A 24,033-nucleotide genomic window follows, 5' to 3' on the forward strand; every position below is an offset into this window, starting at 1 on the left:
TACTACATTTGGCTGGGAATTCTGATCAACTACCATAAATCCCATATGGAGCAGATCTGGGCACTCAGTCGCAACGGCCTTCCTGCCCAACAACTGCACAGACATCCTATCACATTGTCCACATCTCTGCGCGCATGCAGCATGAGGCTATGCTGAGGCTAGCCCATCAATTCTTCCATTGCTGGGCCACATGGTTTCCATGATCCACGTCACTTCTATGGCCAGACTAGCCATGAGAAAAGCTCAGTGGATTTTAAGATTTCACTGGCTCTAAGCCGTCCAACCGCTTTCGTCCCTGATCCATTTCACCGATCCAGTAACCAAATCCTCAGATGATTTTGGCCATGGTCGCATCCAACTTGGTTTGGAGGGCTCGTATCAACACCCTCCAGACCCAAAATGCGTCGATGCCGCTCCATGAAAAGTCTCACTTCAACTTCCTGGAGCTTCGAGCCATTCGTTATGCCCTTTATGCCTTCAAACACTGCCTCTCACACAAAACTTTGTGGATACAGACAGACAATATAGTGGCAATGTGGTACTCTAACAAACAGGGACGCACAAGCTCTTATCTGCTCTGCCAGGAAGCCGCTCAGTTCTGGGCCTGGGCCCTTGCACACTCCATACATCTCCAGGCCACTTATCTAACAGGCATACCAAACATACTAACAGACCATCTCAATCGATGTCTCCATCCCCACAAGTGGTCTCTGAATCCATGTGTAGCGAGCAAAATCTTCTAGCGATGAGATCAACCAACCATTGACCTCTTGCGTTCGAATCGAACCACAGAGTGGACAGATTCTGCTCCCTACACAGGATTCGAACTGAGTTAGCCATGGATGCCTTTGCTCGCCCCTGCAACAAAGGCCTTCTATATGCGTTTCTTCCGATACGCTCATAGCCAAAACTCGCGTGAAACTACAGCAGGACGGGTTTTCAATGATTCTCATAACCCCGTACTGGCCTCGACAAGTATGCTTCCCCATACTTCTCAATCTCACTCCAGGAACCAATTCGCCTGCCCACAGGTCAACCTCATAACACAGTCTCACTGATATTCTCAGGTACTTGTAGCTTCACGAAAACCTTCCACACGTAAATCTTACCATTCGAAATGGGCAAGATTTACCAAAAGGCATGCACAAAAAGGCATTGGCCTTTTTTCCTGCCCCACTCCATCTCTATTACGCGATCTAGGATACCTTTCGGATTCTGGTCCCCAGACATCCTCTGCACAGGTACATCTCAGTGCCATTTCAGCATTACCACCAGGGAGTAGGGGATGCCCTGTTAACAGCTCAACCCCTTGTGAGTCGGCTTATCATGGGTTTTCTACAACTTAAGCCTCCTCTATGATCACCGGTTACAGAATGGGGCCTAAATGTAGTGCTTACAAGGTTCATGCGTTCCCTGTTCGAGCCTTTGCATTCCTATAACATTAAAATTCTAACATGGAAAATTCTTTTCCTCGTAGCCATCACCTCTGCTAAAAGGGACAGTGAGTTACAAGCCCTTGTTGCATACTCACCCAACACTAGGTTCCTCCGTTACTGAGTGGTCCTCTGTACTCACCCTAAATTTCTTCTTAAGGTGGACACAGCCTCTCACCTTACTCAGTCTATAGTCTGCCCACTCTTCCCAAAGCCTCTCTCACGAGGGCAAGAGGGTTTTGCACACCTTATACTGTAAGCATGCACTTGCATTCTGTCTAGACCGCACTGCACTCCATAGGAAATCCACCCAACTCTTTGCTTCTTTGACAAAGACAAGCTGCTAGTTCCAGTGGGCAAACAAACAAAAACTCTCTCCAACTGGCTACAAACTGTATCGAATTCTGCTATGAGGACACAGGCCTTCCTCTCCAGGGGTGAGTGCAGGCGCATTTTGTAAGGGCCATGGCAACAATCGGTAGCACACTATTGTTCAGTACCAATTGCCGACATCTGCTAGGCTGCGACATGGAGCTCTCTTCACACATTCGCAGCCCTCTACTGCTTAGATAAGGAAGTCGACAAGACTCTGCCTTTGGCCAATCTGTCTTGAAAATCTTTGTTCCAGTATTATCCCCAACTCCTTCCATAACCACTTGCTGTGATTTCAGGCTGCCTCATCATTGCCAATAGCACCCCAATTATTGTGCCTGCTGCACGAGTTGTCTGCTATTGGCCTGTTGTAATATGAGTCAGCCTGTAGCTTGCTAATCACCCATATGTGAGGACTACCATCCTGCTTGTCCTGGGAGAAAGCAAAGCTGCTTACCCTGTAACAGGTGTTCTCCCAGGACAGCAGGATGTAGTCCTCACAAAACCCACCCGCCACCCCGCGGAGTTGGGTCCGAAATGTTTTATTATTTTATTTTTTCGCTCGAGCTCTTTGCTACAAACGAGACTGAAGGGGAAACCCCTGTGGACACAGGGATCATGGCATGCTGGGCATGCTCAGTGTGCCAGTCAAAAGTTCTGGAAACTTTGACAGAAAGGTTTTCCGTGATAGGGCTCCGTCCAGTGACGACACCCATATGTGAGGACTACATCCTGCTGTCCTGGGAGAACACCTGTTACAGGTAAGCAACTCTGCTTTTTCTATATATAAGAACTTACCGCAAAAGGACCTCATTGATTAGGGCACTTAGACTGCACCATTAAATGCGGTGTCCTACGTCTTATAAGTAGAATGAGTGCTTGTACATTCTGTATTCACTGGCCCAGGTAAATTAAATATCCAAGAGTCCCAGGTAAGTATATATATATTATTTTTTTTTTTAAATATTTTTCTTTTTCCAAATAAAGAGTCCTTTACTAAAGGTAAAGTTAATAAGCTGAAATTTCTCTTTGAATCTCCAGAAGGAAAACTTTAACACGAGCTTATAAACAACTCTTTGAGCCCACAGGAACCGGCCAAGCTTAAAGCACTGTCTCTTGAATTACCCAGCACTACGGCGTTTCAAATTCCTCTTCATCAAAGCTCAAATTGTATCTGGGAGTAAAGTATAAAAGCAGTCAACAAAGTGAAACAAAAACATCTTTAAAGATATGTCAAGCAGGAAGAGAATCTTCTGAATGGTGAATACCACATTTACATGACTGAAGTTCTCTAAATATGACAAAATTGTGTAACATTACTTAACTGCTTTATAAATCTAAATACATTATGAGAGCAGTGCTCATTCCCACGGCATTTTTGTCAGAGGAATCTACCACTGTCAGATGCCATCTTAAAGGAACAGATCTTGATTGACAGGTCTTTTCCTGCGCTTGTTTATAAGTTGTTTATAAGCTTGTGTTAAAGTTTTCCTTCTGGAGATTCAAAGATAAATTTCAGCTTATTAACTTTACCTTTGGTAAAGGCCACTTTTTATTTGCAACAGCAAAAATATTTAAAAAATATATACTTACCTGGGAATCTTGGATATTGGATTTATCCTGGGCCAATGATTATAAAATGTACAGGCACTCGTTCTATTTATGACATAGGACACCACATTTAATGGTGCAGTCTATATGCCCTATTCTATGAGGTCCTTTTGAGTAAAGTTCTTAAATTCAGAAAACATTTGTTCTGCATTGCTATTAAAGGTGAAATCTTGTTCTCATGCTTTAGTTTTTACACCGTTTGAGTTTTCCACTTTTTCTCTAGACTTTCAGCACCGGGAGTAATTTGGCATCAAGCATACCAAATCAGAGCATATCAAACTCAAAGAAAGTTTTCCAGTTCCTAAAAGTCAATATTTGATGCTGAGCACCCACTCAGACTTTGCTTCAAATTTATGTGGGTCATGAAGAGAGTTAATCACCTAACCTTCCTTTAAAATCTTCTCCATAGGCAAGGAATAGGTCTCCCCCACCTGAGGAACTTTCCTTTTCTGGTTTTGTGAAGGTTAAGTCTAACCCCTTTGATTTGAAAATCATAGGAGAACCTCAAGTATCTGCAATCCTCTTAAGAATTTGTGACGGTGCCCATTCACCCACTTTTCCAGGATGCACATAGATGCATATGGGACATGCCATATTCTCAGTTTAAAAGAATTCAGACACCAATTATATTGTCCATGCAACAGAGGCATTTGACCAGTCCAGTTGCCCCACTAGTCTGTGGTGTTTGCATCTGGTCTGAAAAGAGGCAAGAAGCCTAATGTGCCCATCTCTGTGCCCCAGGATGTGAATCTCAGATCTTAGACTGTTTGCGCAAAGACTTTTCAGAATGCTACGCTCCAGTTAGGCATAGCATTCTAGCACAGCAGGTCTCGACCAGTGTGTCACCAAGCACATGTAGGTGTGTCGCAATCCTCCGCCGGTAATATACCATGCTTTCCAGTCTTCTGCTGGTCTGGCTGTTGTTCCCTATCCTGCCACAGCAAACACGAAGAACTCTTCCTGTGCCCAGGCTTGATAATGCTGATAGCCTGAACAGAACAGCAGCAGAGTTAATGGAAGTGACAGCAGTCGCAACATGGCCTCTTTTTCTTCCTGACCCCATGGCCCAGAAGAGGAAGTGATGTGCATTGGGCCCACGTGCACAGGAAGAAGAGACCATGCCACAGTCAAAAGTACCAGCAGCACTGGCCCAGAGCAACAGGAAGAGCAGCACAGGCCTAGAGCAAGAAGAGGAGCAGCTGGTGATCAGCAATAGGAGCAGGGCAGCATTAGCCCCCACAGCCGATAGGACTCTTCTTTCTTGGCCACAAGGGCTAGAGGAGGAGGCTGTTGCTGCTGCCACTTGTGCTTTGCGGGGGTGGGGGGAGAGTGAATGAGTGAGAGACAGCCTGTGTGTGATTTGAGTGTGTGTGCATAAGGGTGAATTGAAAGCATGTGTGTGATTGAAAGAGATACTGCGTCTGTGATTGAACATTTGTGTGTAAGTATGTGCATGAGTGAGATTGAGAGCATGTAAAAGCTTATGTGTGATTGAGAACACGTGTGTGTGTGTGTGTAAGAGAGAGCATCTGTATGTGATCGAGAAGTATATGTGAAAGTGAGAGAGGGTAGCATGTGTTTGTGTGAATGAGAGAGAGAAGGTTTGTGAGCAAAATCGCTTCTGCTAATTTATGACATTCTCAGGAAACCTGGAAATCAAGCATTCTCAAATATGGAGAGCAGAGGATTTTTTAAAATCCTTATTAATTTTACTTATTGGGTTTTCGTATCTGCTGTGTTTAAATATTTTATAGGTGTCTGGAAATTTTTTATGAGTTTTTAATTATTGGATGTTCTATTCATCAGCTGTTTTGAAATAATTTGTTCTTTTTATTAGTATGGTTTTATTTCATTTGATTTTATAGTTGATTTTTTTTTAATGAGGACTGGTGATTCTGTTTTTTCATTGTTGCACTGCATATAGAGTCTGGCTTGTTGTTTCCAGTTCAATTTTTGTGTGCATGTTTCTATTTTTACTTTATGGTCTCCTTATTCTGACTTAAGTGTGAGATTCTCTGTTCTGCATGTGTGACAGAGGTGTAGTATTCTGGTAATATGTAAGTTCTGTGTAGGGATCTGTAGCAGCCTGGCTTGTTCTGCTTTCCTGATAGGTGTTTTAGTGTGTTAGGACTTGAAGTAATATTTGCAGTGTTGCCTTTTTATAGATAGGGCTGTTACTGTTTCAGTGCTGGTAGTTAGTGCTGTTGTGGTATGTGAGGTTTACTATTTATATAATTTCTGTTTAGAGAGCTCTCTTTTTTCAAAAGTAATTTTTATTTCTGTGAAAACACTCATACAAAAATGCATAATAAAACAACTAATCTTGAACACAACTATAGCATAAACATATAACTAGTGCAATCTAAGGTATTTGCTGTTGTGGTGTTCTGTACCTTCATAGAGCCTCTCCAGAGACTGTTTTTAACTTTCGATCATTCTTATCTTTCCCTTGTGTCATTCTTAACAATAAAATTAATACTTATGCATTTTTTATTTCTGCCATGGATTGTAATGAGCATTGTCCATCAGGTGTGTCATGATGGGAAAAAAGGTTGGGAACCGCTGTCCTAGCAGACCTAAGTGGTACAGAATTTGCATACCGTTTTGGAAAGGGCACAAATTCACTGATTTCCTTTCTTAACAGGTACAAAGAGAATTTAATTCACTTTTTGAAGATGGAGTGTGAAAACATCTAGTCTACTCAGCCTATAGCATTTTGGGACTTTGACAGGCTTCACTGTGGCTAAAGATGAATGCAGTCTGTCATAACTGTAGGCATCTAGTGTCTGAGGATAGGGAAGAAAAGCTTGGCAGACATTTTATTTACTCATTTATTTAAAAGTATTTATATCCCACCCCTCCAAAGTTCGGAGTGGGTTACAAAGATACATACATAGTATGATTAAAACTAACATTACAGACTAAAATTAAAATAACATGATAATTTTATTTTAGCTTACATGTTATTTTAAACTATCATGAGAGAAAAAAATAAAAGCTGTAAGAAATTTATGTGGTACACAGATCAGGGACGGCTTGGAGGAACAAATAATGTTTAAAAGCTTTCTTGAATGTCAGGTGGGAGTGTGTGCCAAAGAATGGGTCCTGCTATAGAGAAAGCATGTTCCCTAGTGGATACTAGTCTTGTTTTTTGGAGATGGGAGCTGTAAAAGCAGTTTGTTTTCGGAACGGAGATTCTTACATGGGGTATAAATATGTAAAGAAGCAGACAATCAAGTGGTGTTATTACCATAAATAAGGGTATGTAAAATAGTTAGGGTTTTATTTCGGACATGCATTTGATTGGGAGCCAATGTACTATATACAGGAGGGAATATCTTTGGAAACCAGGTCAAAAAGGTGATAGATCTGTTGTGGACCACACCATGCTTCAGACCCTCTCCACTGACATTTCTGAACGATCCTGTACATTTCTAAAGTACTGGTGTCGAGAGCCCAGAAAGCAGTTTTTTTCAGCAGAGACAGCATTTTCAGGTTTTGGCTCATCCCAGACAGCATCATAGCTTTACATCTTGCCAGCATATAAAGCTAGATGTTCTAAACCACAGCCAAAATTAGGGATCAGTTTTTGACTGAATTCAGAGCCCATAGCCATCATGCCAGTCCTTGTACCAAAAGATCTCCCTGTGGCAGGGAGACTATTGTTTTTCACAGTCCATTTGGCCATTTTACCCTCTACTAGTTGGGTCCTTCAGGTAATGAAGACTATAAATTATACCTATTAGGATACCATCCAAATTGCCCTCCCAAAAGAGCACTGATGCTCAACAGATATTAGGATCTGCTTAGGTTGGAAGGCTCTTTCATCTTCCAGACCAAAGCAGTCAAACGTGTCCCATCGCAGAAAGGAAGATGGGGATTTTACTCCAGTTAGTTACTTATCCCCAAGAAAACTGGAGGATTTCATCCCATCCTAAACCTGAGAGCAATGAGCAAATACTTCATAAGAGAAAGTTTCAAGATGGTTATCGTAGGCACCATAATTCCCCTGGAAAACAGACTAACTTTGTTCTTTGGATTTGAAGAAAGCCTATACTCATCTAGTTATACATCCAAGTCACTAGAAGTGTCTGATTTTCATAATGCCTTTCGGCCTAGCATCAGATATGCAAGAGTATACAAAGGGTCAGTATTTAGCTGGTTTAGCCAGCTAAGTTAGGGATATAGCTGGGCAAACTATGGGTTTTCAATTTCCCACTATGCTGACCATCTCTGCCTTATCCAGTTAACTGTTTAACCAGATAAGTTGCAGGTGTTCCAGTGCAGTTTTACGATAACCAGTTAAGTTATCTGGCTAACTTCGATATTCAGAGTTAGCTGGATAACATATCCAGCTAACTCTGATCATGCCAAAGAGCAGTCTTAAAATTAGCCAGATAAGTTTATCTGGCTAAGTAGGACTTTATCCAGCTATATTCCATGAAGTGCCTAATCGGCAGTGCTCTACTGAATATCTGTGACAATTTATCTGGCTATCTTTAGCCAAATAAATTGTCCACTTTCTGTGCTGCTGAATATTGATCTCAAAATGTCTAGCTGCTGTTGTGACATTTCTACAAAAATGGATCATTTGTGTGTTTCCCTGCTTGAACAATTAGGTGATCAAGAGCTTATGAAGAAGTATGAGGGTAGGAAGAATTAATATGCAACACCATTCAGTTGTTGGCTCTACTAGGGTTCATCATCAATTAACCCAAATCCAATTTGAGTCTATCACCTCAATTGGAATTCTTAGGGGCTCTGCTAGATATAACTCAAGCCATGACTTTTCCTCCCTGCCAGCTTAACCTCATATATGTCTATAGTAGAGAGAATGATGCAATGTCAGCAGAGTTCAGCTTGGGCCATCTTAAAAATGCTGGGTCTTACAAACTCAACAGTCCATGTTATACCCATGGTATGTTTCCATATAAATCACACAATAACCCACTCAACACCACTCGTGTATTCCAGTACACCACTCTGTAAACAACCAAACTCATATCGATTTACATCGATTTTTTAGACGATTACAATTGCGTCTTTTTTTCCGTGATGATAATGTGAACACAGGACAGACATCTATCATTACTCCAAAATCTACTTGGCTCCCCCCAGGGCCGATCGATCCAACTATTTTTACTTTCATTCAATTGGTATTGAAAGATTTGTTGATATTGGAAAAGCACCGGGGGTTGGGCAAAGTTTTTTCTTCATACGACTGGAGTCATGCCCAAGATCGTGCCCTAAAACAACTTTCAGATAATCCAAATGTGGTAGTTAAACCTGCCAACAAGGGCGGTGCCATTGTCATTCAGGACACCGATGCATATGTAGCTGAGGTACATCGCCAACTTGGCGATTCCAACTATTATCAAGTTTTGCTAGAAGACCCTACGGAATCTCTCCAAGATACAATTGAAGTAATAGTTCAAGCAGGTGTTGACAGTGGTTTTCTTTCCTCAAGGGAAGCCCGGGCACTTAAAGTGAAGCATCCGGTTCACCCTGTTCTTTATACTTTGCCTAAAATACATAAGAACATGGATGTTCCCTCTGGACGCCCTATTGTGGCGGGTCGAGGCTCCATTTTAGAGCCATTATCAAATTTTTTAGACTTTTTTCTGAAACCAGCTGTATTAAAATCGAGATCGTTTTTACAGGATACATCCCATATGCTCCGGTTACTTCAGGATCTACCCCCCCTGCCTGAAGAGTGTTGGTTGGTGACGTTAGACATCACATCCCTCTATACCAACATCCCTCAAAATGAAGCATTTATGTTGGTACAAGATATTCTTCAGGGCCGTCCACGCCCACACAGGGTACCTACTGGTTTCCTGTTGAAACTTTTAAAGTTGGTATTATTCAAAAATTACTTCAGTTTTGACGGGACTTTCTATCTACAAATACAAGGAGTGGCGATGGGGGCCACTGTTGCCCCTGATATTGCAAATCTTTACGTCACCCAGTTCGAGGACAAGTTTTTGTATGCCTCGGATTGGTTCAATGATATACTGGTATGGCGGCGTTATATAGACGACGTCTTTTTGATTTGGAAGGCTTCTTGGGATTCTCTACAATTATTTCTAGCATGGCTGAATCTACAAGATATCCATCTCCAATTTACAGCACATTTTGATCAGCACTCAGTAGCTTTCTTGGATATCCTGATCATCAAAGAGGGTGGTGCAGTGAAAACTTCGTTGTATAGGAAAGATACAGACCGCAACCACTATCTGCGATATTCCAGTTATCATCCTCAAAGGCTTAAAAATGGTCTTCCCATCTCCCAATTCCTGCGGCTACGCAGAATCTGTTCATCGTTGGAAGATTTTAAGCTGCAAGCCCAGTCTTTGTCTTTAAGATTTGCTCAGAGAGGGTATCCCCAGGGTGTAATCAAGAAGGCATATAAGCGGGCTCTCTTCGCTAATAGAGAGTTGCTATTGCAATATCAGCAACGTCCATACAATCAGGATTTGACCTGTACATTAAAATTTTCCCGCCATGTCAATGAAGTGGTTAACATTATTCGTACTCACTGGAGAGTTCTGTCCCTTCATTCAGTTTTTCAATCCGGCCCAAGATTTGCCTATTTTAGGGGCCAGAATATCAGGGATCGTATTGTTCATTCCAACTTTGTATCTACTAAGGAGGAACGTATCCGAGGAGGGCATCAAATCTGCGGATCCTGTGATATGTGCGCTCTGGCTCTTACAGGTGATCAATGGCAGGCCCCCCATTCTGGGGTGGTGATACGTCTTACAAGGTTAACTACATGCAATTCCACGGGTGTAATTTATGTGATACAATGTCCCTGCAACGTGGCATATGTGGGTTGGACTAAGAGAAAGATTCGTACAAGACTTATAGAGCATAGGAGTTGCATAAAGACCTCGAAAATCACAGCCCCGTTGGTACAACATTGTGTCACCTACAACCATCAATTTACTGACCTACGTTGGTCTATTTTAGAGCAGGTGGTTTGCAGCACAAGAGGAGGTGATATACAATCGGTCCTTAATCGCCTTGAGCATTTTTGGATTTTCTCCCTCAATACCGTTGATCCCAATGGTCTGAATGAAAGGATCAACTGGTATTCCCTGATTTGACAACATTTTGATGATGAGGTTTTCACTGACTCTTCTCTATAGAATGCGATCATTTATCTTTTGAGACGCATTTTGTGCTCTTCCGAGTGTGTGAAGAGTTGATACATTTTCTGTTTCATTTTTGTGAAAGGACCAGATAGAGGCCTTTTATCGGGTGTTGAGCTTTAATACGGACGTGATGGAGGACTATACAATGTTGGTGTTTTTTATTCTGTATGAGGACGTGATTGAGGACTTGATTTTGGCGTGTACAAATGAGGAATATATCATTATACATCTGTTTTCCAGCCACTCTGTTTCAATCTTCTAAGAATAAGTAAGAGGACTTTATATCGGGAGTGTAGCCTCAATTAAGGATGTGATGGACAACGTTATTTTGACATCTGCAGAGGACGTGATAGAGGACTTGCCACCGGCCGGTACAAATGAGAAACACTTCAGAACTAACCTCCCACGGAAGGGGAGTGGCTCTTACCGAGGCTCCGGAAGACGAATATAAAAGGTTCCGGGTTGTCGCCATTTGCCTAAATTCGGCGAGCTGAAGGTTGGCTCGCGTTCAGAAAAAATACTGCACGGAATGTAACCGCAATCTTCAATTCTTGCATCGGATTGTTTTCCAGTTTCCAGCGTTTCCCCTGAAGCAGGACTACGGTCCGAAACATGGCCATGTCGGGACATTTGGGACCGATTTATTATGGATGAGTATCTTTATACTAATATTAATTTTGGATTCAATAATTGGAAATTTTTTCCTATGAAATTTTTGATTGGGACTGTTTTTATAATATCTTGAAAAAAGAAAAAAATCTTCTAGGAGTTGATAAATTAAAGCAATTAAGACCCCTTATAAAAAACGAGATGGTTTGTTCTATGCCTGCTCGTATATAGAGGGTCTAACAAAAGTTTGTTAAGTCGGTATTAAGGTGCTTTCTAGCTTAAACCAGTACATGATTTGTTGTTTTGGATGTTTCCATATAAAACAGGCCCAATAGACCTTAAATCTCTAGTGGAATTAAGCCATGAGTGTACTAGAGAAGGTCAGAGGTCTCCATCTTAGTGGCTTTCCCATGCCAATTTGACTAAAGACATGTCCTTCCAAATTTAACCTCATTCAGTTGTCCTGGACACACATACATTCAACCTGGGCTGGAGAGCTCACTTAAATGGACTCTACGCCTAGGTTGCTTGGTCTCTTGGTGAGATGAGATCCTACTTTAACAACCTAGAGTTAAGGGCTGTATGTTAGATATAAAAAAAAAAAATTAAGAATTCAAAGATTTATTCCAGAAAAGATACAACAAAATTAACAATTCCAAATAAAATGATATAAGAAACTCACTATTACCTCAAACTGTACTACTACTACATACAATATTTTCTGTAAATATTCCATTTTGGAATATCAATATGCATACTATAGAAGTTATCTCCAAGTAAGCCTATTTTATGTTTTCCCTTCATTTGTGCTTATTGATATTCACATCACATACATACTCAATCTCTTTCATAAATCTAATCCATTATATTTGATACACCTCAGAAATGTATAAAGCCATTCAAATTTAGCAAATAAAATAATTGCTGCATTTTCTCTCTTCTAGATCACGCTATAGAAATTACTTAGTCTAGGGTAATGAAAAAATCAGTGGAGTGCCAGCCCATTGTTGATAATGGTTTACTTTGTTGTCATTGCGTATGCCATGAAATCATTGTTTATTTCTTTTGCTATCCCAACAGGGTACTGTAAAACAAACCTACACAAATCCTCCAGTGGTGGACAGCGAACTATTGAGATTAAGTTTACGGTTGTTTAAACGGAAGAGTATGAGTCAAGGGCCTGCACAAGAAAAGACAAAAGATAAACTTTCACAGCTAACTGCACAGCCGGAAGCTTGTGTTTCTTGACACTTAAGCCACTTGCACAACAGTTTGCAACAATGATATCCAGACAGTAATGCTATTTCAGCTTTTGCAAAGTTTAGTTTTGTAAAGCAGCTATAAGAGACTGAGGAGAGCTAGGGTCTTATGAAAAACAATGTGAGATGCAACATCTGTAAATTTTAATGAACATTATTTTAAGGTTCAGTGTTTCCAGTCTTTTAACATGATATCTTAAACTGGCAAAAACTTGTTTTGTTTTATTATGGAACTGCTGTAATATTGAAGCTTCTTTTCTCTCATGTCTTTCAAAACAGTGGACAGTAAAAAGAAAAAGTAAAACTATTGTATATTGTATTTTTTGTTGTAAATGACAATTTCTTATGAAATTAGTTTAGTTTATACTGCTGGTTGATTTAAGAACATAAGAACATGCCATGCTGGGTCAGACAAGGGGTCCATCAAGCCCAGCATCCTGTTTCCAACAGTGGCCAATCCAGGCCATAAGAACCTGGCAAGTACCCATGCAAAATGATACAGTAAGCTACAGTTTCCTAAACAATTATCCTGGTGGATTCGGGGAAAGCTACCACTTATCCCTAGGAATGAGCAACAAGGAATTGGATCTACTCTTTGGGATTGGCCGGGTACTTGCAACCTGGATTGGCCAATGTCTGAGACCAGATGCTGGGCTTGGTGGACCTTGCTCTGAATGGCACATCTTATGTTGTTTGTCTTGAAAGCTTTGTGTTGGGTGACTTGATGCAAATATCAGACATGCAGGGTAGCATAGTACAACATATAAAGAGATTGCAAGTTTCCTGGAAAACTATTCAACCATGGTCCTAAAACTATTAAATCAATAATAGCTATACAATATATCAAGGAACAGAATATATGCTAATATATAGACAACATTAAACTTTCCTATTGGTGAGGATTTAAAAAATATATAAAGAACATCAGTTCTTAAATTAATTTGTATAAACACATCTGCACCCAGAGGAAATGGATTCCATTGTGTTTAGGCAGTCTGCACCAAGGAGTATGCACAGGCTGCAGTAATATAAAACCCAGGCTCCTCCCTCATCAGGACTTGACTTCCTCACTGGTGACTTGACTGCAGCTGACCACTGATATCCATTAATCGGAGCTGCCTATCCAAAGTTGCTTTGGTCTCTGAGGTGGCAAGACTGCATGTCACTTTCTTAATCTCACAGAATTGCAGACCTACAGAATATACTGTAACCTATGAGACCTAAAGTAGACAGCAGCTCATTAGGAAAAAGCCAGCAAACTGCTGACAGAATTTGCTTCTACATATTAGATTCCAAAAGTTGACTCTAATGGAATAGAGCTTAGCTTTAAGAAAACACTGGCATGCCTCTAATAGAGGGGAAACAGCAATTTTTTTTTAAATGCTGTTTTGTAAACAGCACCCTCAGAGTCCCCTTTCAATGTATGCTGATTAAAAAAAAACGGTTTGTGTGCTTTTGCCGCTCTCCTGAGGCTTCTGTGTACTCTTGAGGAAGATAGCATCTGTGCTTCAACATGGGAGTCCTCAATCAGGGTTTAAAGGCTAATAAGAGCTGCTGCTGATATGGAAAGGATGTTTTTAAGCATTGTCCTCCTTCAAAAAAAAGGAACCCCTCTCCTGCTGTTGTGATGAAGGGAATCACTGAGAAGCTCTTTAGGTCACCCTAGGAGAGAGCGGGACCCTAGCTCAAGCCAGAAAAAAGGAAGGGTTTTCTTATATTTGGCTAGTATTAAATATGTTCTCAATAACAAACTACGTATTAGCATGTATTCTGTTCCTATACGTTATGTAACCATTATTGGTTTTTGCTATATTTTCAGATTAGTTTTTCTAGAATTAATAGCCACAAACTGTTGCTTTGATTTCTCGGATTGTTTGCATTTAGTTAGTTCTTTGTTTCTCATGCATTAGAACACAACATATAAGGCATTAGTGCTGATGACTCCATGCTCTGTATGCATGCAAACAAGCACTTAGCAACTGAGAGATACTATATTAATAGTCGTTTTTAATATGTTTTTAAAACATTCTCTGAAGAACTTGTTTTAGATTTGTGTTGGAGCTGTCTGCGTACACTACAGTTTTAGGGGGTAACTTTCAAAGACTTTTTGCACAGGGGTTGTGCACGTGAAATCAGCATACGTGTGTGTAAGAAAGCCTCTATGTGTGATAAGTTAATTTTTAGAAGATCTGGCATATGCGCATGCTGTCACTGCTGCACTGAAAAGTATGCACATACATGCAGGGCAGGGTTTGGAACTGCATGTACATTTACGTGCAACCCCTGGGTGAGACGGATACTTTAAGATGCATCCAGGGGCACACAGAAAGAGAGATTGACCCTATCTGCTCTCAGTTTCTCTATGGAAAGTTCCAGGGCTCTGTGTGGGGGGAGCCTTAACCTCAAGGCTCTTTTGCATTAGTCCCCATATAAGCACCTTTTCTTTCACTGTAAACATTGATGATAATCGCAGTCTTCTGGATCCAAAAAGCACACTGAGAAGCAATGTGGTTTTCAGCTTCTTTACTAATAGTTAATTAGATGACTGAAGAATATTTACAGCACTCAATTTGCATTTCAAATAAAATTAATAACTAATAGAATAGCAGATTAATAAACTTATGACTTCACTCTTCTAGCAAAGTCTTTTAATTTCTCTGGAAGCACACTTCTTAATCTTCATCTCTTTCTCATCCCAGTTACTCATAATTACTTAAATTGAAGATAGTTCAATCTTCCTCTCACTTCCCCAGAATAATACAGCTTCCTCCCTACCATGGAGTGGTTAAACTAAAGTCCCAATCATTTATCAGAATGATAAGCCCCAATTTTCATACCTTTCCTGAAGTCTTCTTAAATATTTTAACTCTCCTTAGGATGTACCAGATGGGCACTTTCAAGTGCATCCCACCTGAGTCAGCACCAAACGCAATTCGTGAATACTCTCAACACCTTCCCTCTAGCAAGGGACAGGACTCAATTTTTAGATGAAAAAAAAAACCTTACTTCTCCCGGCTCTTCCTTTGTGAAAGATACCTTTTCCCAGTATAATGGAAACTGACTCCTTGGTAACAAGGGCACTCAGCTCCAGGTGGAAAAAAACAATAGTCTTTACTCCAAAAAGGGGAAAAATCAAAGCAGAGAGAGGAAGGGTGGAAACTTCCTTGCCTCTAAAATGAGATAGTTACTGATAGATAAACCAACTGAAGCTTGAAACCTTGTTGCATCAAGTCACAGACTGGTCCAAAACCTGCAGGAGTTATAGCACATACTCTGAATCTTCCCTTCCCTTGATTTAGCCATACACAGGGTAGGGCTGCCAACTGGCTCCAGATTTTCAGGACAGGTTGATCCAGTCCTGGTTTTACCCCATTGCATGCAGGGACTTGTAGTTTTGCTCTTCTAAGGAAATGCAATAGGGATGTCAGAACTACAAGTCCCTGCATTCAGTGGGATAAAGTCAGGACTGGATCAGCCTGTCCTGAAAATCTGGAGCCACTTGACAACCCTAATACAGGGATGCCTCCAATCCTCTGTGCACCGTTCACACAAGTCTCGCAAATGGAAGTCTCCCCCAAAATAGATTAAAAGCATAAAAAACAATTACAAGTAAGTTAGGTTGGCAAGCTGTCACACCAAAAGAAAAAACAGGCAGCCCTTGTAGGACAATTTAGAAAAATAAATAACCTGCCTTCAGAAAAAACAACTAAAATTCCACATCCCTAAGATGGTGCCTGGTGGTGATAAATAGCTAGAGTACATCATCTACGGCTCCCATATGGGGGAGTAAAATCCAAACCTGTTTTCTGATTAGCTCTAAACCTCCACATGCTTGTTAGTACATTCTTACTGGTAAGGAAACCATAGGTTCCTTACATATGTATTTTATAAATGGAGTACATGCATACATCATCAAATGTGTGCATGATTTTCACCTGCTAATCAAATCCCAGAAATTAAATCTAATTTCTCTTTTGTTTGCAGTTTTTGGATGAAGGGGGGGTCTGGTGCAAGGTGTGAAGGGTCTGGGTTATGTGGTGCTTGGAATTACATGCACAAGTATTTTCATAAGTGAGATATGCTCATACATCAGCCAACTTTATAACCTATCTGCCTCCACACAGAGGCTTCATTTTTATGAAGGGATTAATAAGTATGTGGGTAATGGTCAGCTGGTGGCTATGGTGCATCTGGATTTTCAGAAGGCATGTGACATCCCTCATGAGACTCCTGAGAAAATGAAAAAGTCATTGCATAGGAGGCAATGCCTTATTGTGGATAGCAAATTGGTTAAAGGATAGGAAACAGAGTAGGACTATATGGTCTGTTTTCTCAGTGGAGGAAGATTTATAGCAGAATGTCCCAGTGTTATGTACGGGGACCAGTGGTTTTTAACATATATTTATAAATTATCTGGAAAGGGGAACAGTGAATGAGATGATCAAATTTGCAGATGACAAAATGATTCCAAGTTGTTAAATCACATGCAGATTGTGAAAAATTGAAGGAGGACCTCGCGATACTGACAGAGTGGACATTCACATGGCAGATAAAATTTAATGTGGACCAAGTACAAAGTGATCCACATAGGGAAAAATAATCCAAACTGTAGTTACATGATGCTAAGTTCCATATTAGGAGTCACACCCAGAAACAGAATCTGGGCATCATTGTGGATAATGCATTGATATCCCCAGCTTGGTGTATGGTGGCGGACAAATAAATGAACAGAATGTTAGGAATTATTAGGAAAGGAAGGGGAGAATAAGACAGAGAATATCATAATACTTCTGTATTGCTCCATTGTGAGACCACATCTAGAGTATTGTGTGCAATTCTGGTCAGCATGTCTCATAAAAATATAGTGGAATTAGAAAAGGTACATAGAAGGGTGACCAAAATGATGAAAGGCTAACTATGTTAGGATTCTTCAGCTTGGAGAAGAGATGGATGAGGGGAGATATGATAAAAGTCTATAAAATTACGAGTAGAACGTGTACATTCAAATCAGCTGTTTACTCTTTCAAAAAATGCAAAGAGTAGGAGACACTCCATGATATTAACTAAGTAACATACTTAAAACATTGGAAAAATTATTTTTTCATTCAATGCACAATTAAGCTCTGGTATTCATTGCCAGAGGGTATGGTAAAGGCAGATAGCATAGCTGGGTTTAAAAATGGTTTGGATAATGACCTGTAGGAAATGTCCATAATTCATTAACCAGGTAGACTAGGGAAAAGCTATTGCTTATCCCTGGGTGTAAGCAGCGTGAAATGTATCTACTATTTTGGATCCTGCCATGTACTTTTGACCTGGATTGGAAACAGGATATTGGGCTTGATGGATCTTTGGTCTGACCCAGCATGGCATGTTCATAGGAGAGGTTTAAACAGTGGGCTGAGAGCCAGAATTCAAATCCCATTAACACTCCTTGAGACCTTGGGCAAGTCATTTTTCCCTCCATTGCATCAGGTATAAACTTAGGGGTCTCTTTTTCTAAAGGATTTCCTCCATTATCTGTCTATGGGGAAAGTGCTTTGTAAATCGGGCCCTTAGATTGTAAGCCTTCTGTGGACTGGGAAATATTTAAAATACCTGAATAATTTGCCTTGAGTTACCAATGAAAAGGCTTGAGCTAAATAAAATTTTAATAAATATATATTTTATGCATTAAATAATTGTATTTTATAAATAAGAGGATAAATTTAAAAGAAATGCATGTGAGCCCATAATTGTGTTTATGGGTCTGCATGCACATGCACTTGTATTTAATATTGTGCATGCATAATATAAAATGTGTAACTTTTACATGCACTTTGTAGGTGAAAATTGCATATACATTTGTGCATGGTTGCTCGTTTACATGCAACTTTGCGACTGTATCATACATGTGTATGCTTCTGTGATACATAATTCCGGTTCTTCTGGGGCGGGTTTAGTCAGCCTTTTTGCCACCAGCTTGACAGCCCAGTGATGTCACCTGTCTTGCACCCATAGTGGTGGAGCACGAAAGAGTACTGTTCCCCGTCCAGGGGGTTTGGAAGAACCTATGAGAAAACAAGCAGGCCTGAAAAGACCTGCAGCGCCAGTGTAACAGGGGAGCAGCATACCTATGTGGGGTAAGTAGATTGTGGCTAGTAGGGGTGGGAGCTGGTTAGGGAGTGTATGGGGAGTCGTCAGGGGAGCTCTAGGAGTGTGGACATTGGGGTGGAAGCTGGTTAGTGTATGCATAAGGGGTCAAAGGGGGGAGCTCTCTGGATGGGGGATGGTTGCGTGGATGGAGGTAGTCTAGGGGTGAGGGCTGGTGCATAGGGAATCACAAGGGGTGGGCAATGTGGCCTAGAGGTAGGACAAGAATTAATTAGGCAGGTATGGAATCAGTAACATGTACATTCTGTTAATAGCATGATCAATGAACATGTGTTACTTGTGTAATATAATGCAAGAATGAAATTGAAGGCAAGGGTAACAAAGGATGACTTAAACCAATAGTCACAAGTATAGTAAAGGTACAGTCACTAACAAGAACTTCCTCTAGGACATGTAATAGATTTAATGGCCTGAATCACAGAGAAAACCAATGTCCTTTCAGAAGGGAGAGATTTTGCCCTGTTGTATGCTTCCTGTTACTCTCCAACGCTCTGTGCTCTGTTGTACCACAGTTATCACATTTTAATTACCTGTTACCAGAAAGGGATATTCCCACTGGCTTGACTTCCCAGCTTGCTCCCTCGTCAAAAAGGATACCATAGAACATAAGAACATGCCATATTGGGTCACACCAAGGGTCTATCAAGCCCAGCATCCTGTTTCCAACAGTGGCCAATCCAAGCCATAAGAGCCTGGCAAGTACCCCAAAACTAAATCTATTCCATGCTACTGTTGCTAGTAATAGCAGTGGCTATTTTCTAAGACAACTTAATTAATAGCAGGTAATGGACTTCTCCTCCAAGAACTTATCCAATCCTTTTTTAAACACAACTACACTAAGATTCATAGTGTCCCTCTTCTGGGAGACTTTTGGGTCTGGTGGCAGCACACCACTTCTAGGTGCATTAAGGGAGTGCAAAGAGCCATGCTATTCACTCGAGATGGCAGTAGAAAACATAGATACATATCAGTATGGAGGTTACAGTAACAGCTACAGTGCACACTCAACTTTGTATTTTGAGTGAACAAACCTCTAAGCTAAGTAAAACAAATACTTGTATAAAAACAGGAAAAAAAGATCAATATCTGGAAAGCTATGTACACTAATTTTCGTAGTATGGGAAATCAAAGTTCCAGACCTAGAGGCAGCCATTGAAGAAGCTGATTTAGATGTCATGTACTTGTGACCTGGATTGGAAACAGGATAATGGGCTTGATGGATCTTTGGTCTGACCCAGCAAGGCATGTTTGTAGGAGAGGAATAGCCTAGTGGTTAAAACAGTGGGCTGAGAGCCAGAATTCAAATCTGTGTATGTATGTATATATATATATTAAAGCAACAGAACTGTAGGACTTACGAGGTAAGGAGGCACCGTGCATTAATTTGGAAACAGGAAATGGAACATCTATTTATATTGGTGTAATATACCAACTTCCATCACAGACAGAAGACATGGATAGAGATTTAGTGGAGAATATTCACAAATTACTATAAAAAAGGAGGTGCTATTGTTAGGAGATTTCAACCTTCCGGATGTTGATTGGGACATCTAGAAGTAAGCATATTCTGGATTCCCTGCAAGGAAAATTATTCTGTGAACTGGTAACAAAAACCACACTGGAGGGGATGATACGGGACCTGGTGCTTACCAACAGTAACAGTATTTCTGATGTTATAGTTGATGATCATCTGGGATCCAGTGATCACCAAATGGTGTTGTTCAGTATTAGAGCATAGGAGATGAAGGTTCATTCAAAGGCAAGAGTCCTAGACATCAGGAAAACTAATTTTGTTAAAATGGGGGAGTACGTCAAGGAGTTGTTAGCTGGTTGGGAAAATCTGGGGAAGTAGAAGAGCAATGGGAAAAACTAAAAGGAGATATAAGGGCAACTAACTTGATAGAAAAGTAAATAAAAGAAGAGGAAGAGGCCACTATGGTTTTGTAAAGAAGAAGCTAAAAAGGTTAGAATTCATAAATTACAAGAGATCATAGAACGTGAAAGACCAGCAACAGTATCTGGAAAAGCTAAGAGATGGGAATGTAGTCAGGAATGCATAAATTCAAATGGAAGAAAAAATGGGGAGACTACGACTTTTTTTTTTTAAGATGTTAGTGATAAAAGGAAGTGCAAAAGTGGCATTGTGAGACTCAAGAAGTGAAGGGGAAGAAAATGTAGAGGCTGATAAGGAAAAGCAAAATTGCTTAACATATTTGTTTCCCTGTGCGTACCCAGATCAGTCCAGACTGTGGGTTATGCCTCCCTTCCAACAGATGGAGACAAAGAAAAACTCGAAGGGCACCCTATCTTAACCTGGTGTGCCACCTGCATCCCTTCAGTATTTCTCTGTCTCCAGCAGATGAAGGTGGTGCAAACCCTGCAGTCTTGCCCTGATCTTAGGGTTGGGACTATATCCCTTTAAAAAAAAAAAAAAGAGAGAAATTTGCTTCTTGCACTTTTATAACGAATCAAGCTAAAAAAAAAAAAAAAAAGATTGAGAAATCCTCCCAGGGGGTCAGGCAGGTTCTAGTGAGCATCCCCCCTGGTAGAAGGCTGAGGAGCTGCTGTTGGTTACCCTGTGGAGCTCCTGGAAGGTAAGGCACAGGTGAAGATTATCGATGGTCCGGACCCTCTTCTCCCCTCGCTGCCCCAGGCCGATTGGGAAAAAAAAAAATGAGCAGCCTGTCAATACTATTTTTTTTTCTCTTCTTCAGCCGTGCGATTCGGGTTGGGTTAAGTCGGGGCATTTTTTTGCCGTTTCCTCGGGCTCCCTGCTGTTTCTTTTTCTCTGCCTTGTCTTTTCAGCCTCCCCGGTACCTCGATGCCATCTTCCTGTATCGCCTGCGGGGAGCCTTCATCCAGACTCTCCCGTACAGGCCTTTGTTCACAGTGCATGAGCGCACGCCGTGACCTGAGCGCCCGGATGGACGTCCGAGGTAACGGCGTGTGCTCATGCGCCTTTGCTGCTTGAGCGCCCAAATTGGACGTGCGTTCATGCACCTTCGCCGGCGGGGCTGCTGGAAGCCACTTTCGCCGCTGGCTGCCCCCGGGAGGCAGGGGAGCCGCGGTGGGTGCCTCAGGAGGAGGGGAGAGAGGACTGGGGCTGCTGGAAGCATGCAGTAAGTTTACTTTTGTTACAATTTCTATTTGCTTTAATAACATGTCGAGTCGATTTTCACCCTGCGCCTTGCTTCGGGAGGGGGGGGGGGGGGAGAGAGGACTGGCAATCCCCGATGCCCGAGCGTAGGAGGACCAGGCCACACCATGTTACTCGCTTGCTCCAACCCACCCACTTATTTGACCGGAGCCTGCCTATTGCTGTCACATCCCTCTAACGCCAGGGTCAGGGTAGGCAGTAAATTAGCGGGTTAAAGACGCAGCAAAACAGTTGGTTAAAAAGGCGATAATCTGGCCGCACGTTACTGTATGGGAGGGAATAGCTAACCCATCATTTACATATCATATACATGCCGCGGGCAGAAAGGGATACGCGTCGATTTAAAGAAGCGGTAAAGATTGGTAAAAACGGATAGTGAATCGCGGGTTAGACTTGCGCAGCCAAATTGTGGGTAGAAAGCTGGTTAGAAACAGGGTAACCGCGGCCGCGCTTTACTGTATCGGTCTGTAAGTTAGATCTGCTCAATAGGAGGTCTAAACAGATGGATTCAAATTATGTGACTAAGTAGAAACTTCTATGCGGTTATTCAATGGTATTGTGCCAGTGAATATCCTTGTAAGTTAGCTGAATCAATGTTATCTTGCTACGTAGATCAGGCAAAGGGTCTGGATGGAATACATCCAAGGGTTCTGAGGGAACGTAGAGAAGTCCTGGCAGCATTCATTTTAAAAGAATTTCAAAAACACGTCAAATACTAATAAGGGCAATTCATTTCATTCAGGGGCTCCCAAATGAAACAAGCATTGCTTCTGGCCTGGCCATAGGACAGAGGCTGAGGCCCTACCTAGAGCATGGGCCAAGGCCTAAACTAGGGGCTGTGGCCTACACCAGAGCCTGACGCCGGTGCCTAGGCCCAAAGCCAAGGTCACGCCTAGGGCACACGCCAAGGCCCAAAGCAGGGAATGTGCCCTAGGCCTGAGTGAGATGCGGGAGTCTCAGTCGAGACGCAACTGATACTGGGGCCTCTGCCAAGACCCCAGCCCTCCTGGTAACACTTATCTGATGCATTGGGTATGCTATGACCTCTGCTCAGGCCCAATGACGCAGCTTGGTCACAGGCTGAATACCAACACCTCAACCCAGACCCAGGCCCAACATTGCAGCCCGGCCCAGAGGGTCAGGTCCATGGCTGAGGCCCAATGCCATGGCCTGACCTGGCCCAGAGAACAGGTTCTGATGCCTGTGCCTTGGCCTAGGTTAGGGCTTGGGCCCAGGTATTACCATACATCAAAATGGTGCCATCTACTGGGGTAAATGCACCAGAATTAATTAACTCTGCAACCCCAGTGCACAGCATCTGTTTACGGAGAAAAAAGACAGAAGAGGACTGCTTCATTGGAGTTCCGAGGCCTAGGCTTCAGGCCTGGAGGCTGGGTCTTGATGCAAGGACCTCATCCTGGACCCAGGCCCAATTCCAGGGCCCAACCCAGAGGCCTGGTGGTCCTGATGCCTGGGCCTCAGCCTAGGTCAGGGCTCAGGCATTACCATATATCAAAATGGTGCCATTCGCTGGGTTGAATGCGCCAGAGTTAATTAACTCTGGTGCAACCCCAGTGTACATCTGTTTATGAAGAAAGAAGACAGAAGAGGACTGCTTCATTGGAGTTCTGAGGCCTGGGCTCCAGGCCTGGTCCTGATCTTAGAGGCATTGTGACCTGGCCTTCGGTCAGACCACAGCATTGGGCCTGGGACAAGGTCTAGACATTGGCATTAAGCTTGGGTCTGGTTCAAAACCCCAGCATCAGGACCTGGCCTCTGGGCCAAACCATACTTTAGTATCTGAAAAGCCTCAATAGTCTCTGGTGGCCAATCCTTGATGTTGATACTCTTGCAGGTGAAGGCGGTAAGGGAGGACTGCCAAGGTGGAGTAATTAGGAATAAATTGGCAATAATAATTAGCAAACCCTAAGAACTTTTGCAAGGCTCAAAGCCCAAATTGGCAAGGCCATTCTAGGACAGCTTTTACCTTGGCCAGGTCCATCAGAAATCCATCTCGAGAGACTATCTACATGAGGAAAGGATTTCTTCTTGCTCAAAGAGACGTTTCTCCAGTTTGGAGTAGAGTTTCCTGGAGGTGCTAAAGAATGGTCCAAACAAATCTACAATGGGAGCTCAAAGTCTGGGAAAAAATCAGTATGTTGTCCAAATATATGATCACATAGGTGTACAGCAGGTTGTGGAAGAGTTCGTTGACCATCTTCTGAAAGTCTGCAGGGGTGTGCAAAGCCTGAAGGGTATTAAATACTCGTAGTGCCCATACT

The 24,033-nt window shown here is 41.9% G+C and overlaps 1 protein-coding gene across 4 annotated transcripts in view; it reads left to right on the plus strand.

Moving 5' to 3' along the window:
• ZC3H13 (zinc finger CCCH-type containing 13) overlaps positions 1-12,759 on the plus strand; it is a 230,261-nt gene extending 217,502 nt beyond the window's left edge. For all 4 annotated transcript variants that reach the window (XM_029602891.1, XM_029602893.1, XM_029602890.1 and 1 more), the window contains exon 20: positions 12,263-12,759. In XM_029602891.1, coding sequence (XP_029458751.1) covers positions 12,263-12,430 — 168 coding nt within the window. In that variant the 3' untranslated portion in view covers positions 12,431-12,759. The remainder of the gene's footprint in view (positions 1-12,262) is intronic.
• Positions 12,760-24,033: the final 11,274 nt, after the last annotated feature.

This window comes from Rhinatrema bivittatum, chromosome 5 (assembly GCF_901001135.1).
Source record: "Rhinatrema bivittatum chromosome 5, aRhiBiv1.1, whole genome shotgun sequence".
Lineage (NCBI taxonomy): Eukaryota > Metazoa > Chordata > Amphibia > Gymnophiona > Rhinatrematidae > Rhinatrema > Rhinatrema bivittatum.